The sequence below is a fragment of the Lotus japonicus genome, chromosome 4 (assembly GCF_012489685.1).
Source record: "Lotus japonicus ecotype B-129 chromosome 4, LjGifu_v1.2".
NCBI classification, from domain to species: Eukaryota; Viridiplantae; Streptophyta; class Magnoliopsida; order Fabales; family Fabaceae; genus Lotus; species Lotus japonicus.
In genome coordinates this window covers 39,799,998-39,801,332 of record NC_080044.1, presented here as the reverse complement: position 1 = coordinate 39,801,332, position 1,335 = coordinate 39,799,998, and the positions used below count along the sequence as shown (strand labels likewise).

Genomic DNA, 1,335 nt, shown 5'->3' with positions numbered 1-1,335 from the left:
TTGGGTTTTGTTTTGTAAATAAAGAACTAACATTGATTTTCTATGTTAACACAGGCATGATGGCAAGGACAAAACATACACAACCGGTTGTGGGAGCGGCTTCACGACCACCTCATCCTCCACGAGACCGTTCGAGAACTCATGCTTCCGCTCGCCGAGATCGTCAAGGGACCTAGGGTGTGGGAGAAGTTGAGGAGGGTGTGCTGGTTAATGCACGACACTAGTGCTGAGGATGGTGATGGTCTGGAGAATGAGAATGAGAATGATAATGATAATGAGAATGAGGTTGAGATGGGTTCTGAGGATGGTGATGGTGAGCCAAATGGTGAGTCTGAGGATGGTGATAGTGAGCAGGATGGTGATGGTCATGATGCTGAGCAGGATGGAGAGTCTGAGGATGGAGATGGAACAGAGGGTGTGTGGTATCCTGGAGGTCCCTTTGACTTGTCTCTGTTGCCTAAGTTTGGGCAGCACAAAACACATGACGTTAGGAAGTCATATGTGCGATCTGACTTCAAATGTAGGGACCCATTGAAGATCCATTATCATGGAAAACACTTCTTTCCCGTAAGATTCTACTCTGACAATGTGAAGGCACTTGTTGCAGCTGCAGGGTTGTTACACCTTCTGTATAGTTGTAATGGCGGCTCAGTTGACCTTAGCATTGTGACCGCCTTTGTTGAGCGATGGATGCCAAAGACGTCCTTATTTCATATGCCGTGGGGCGAGATGACGATCACTCTAGATGACGTCTCAGCTCTATTGCACATCCCTGTGGAGGGGTCCTTTTTCTCATTGGGCAGGCCGACTAAGGAAGAGGTTGCCCCTGTGGTTGTTGATTTGCTGGGGGTGACAATTCAGGAGGTTGAGGATGAGTTTCGGAGGTGTAGAGGTCCTAGTCTTCATTATGCTTGGCTTCTAGCTCTTGTGAAGGACTGTGTGAAGGAAGCGAAATGGACAGAAGCAGCTCGAGCTTACCTCTTACGCTTGGTTGGCATGACTCTCTTTTGTGATAAGAGTAACATGTCTGTAAGTGTTGCCTATCTTGAGCTTTTCAGGGATATTAGCTTGGCTGGTCAGTATGCATAGGGTGCGGCGGCGTTGGCATATTTGTATTGTCAGTTAGGGGAGGCTTGCAAAAAGTTTAGTAGGTCAGTTGTTGGGTTTCATCAGTTCAGTTTCATCTGATTTTTTGTGATTCCGAGTTACACAGAACAAGAGAGGAAGAACGAACAAACAAAAAAACGAAAACTAACCATTTTTTTTTCTTGGTTTGTGAGAGAGGAATTTTCGTTGGAAATATAGGAATGGTTCTTGTTCTATTTATCGTGCGTG

At 45.9% G+C, this 1,335-nt stretch overlaps 1 protein-coding gene across 1 annotated transcript; it reads left to right on the top strand.

Annotated features, from left to right (window-relative positions):
• The first annotated feature begins 210 nt into the window (after positions 1 to 210).
• Positions 211 to 1,089, top strand: LOC130712736 (protein MAIN-LIKE 1-like). The gene has a single exon (XM_057562556.1). The coding sequence runs from the start codon at positions 211 to 213 to the stop codon at positions 1,087 to 1,089; it is 879 nt and encodes a 292-aa protein (XP_057418539.1).
• Positions 1,090 to 1,335: the final 246 nt, after the last annotated feature.

Coding starts and splice junctions, on each gene's coding strand:
- LOC130712736 (XM_057562556.1), top strand. CDS start 211: ATGCACGACACTAGTGCTGAGGATGGTGATGGTCTGGAGAATGAGAAT.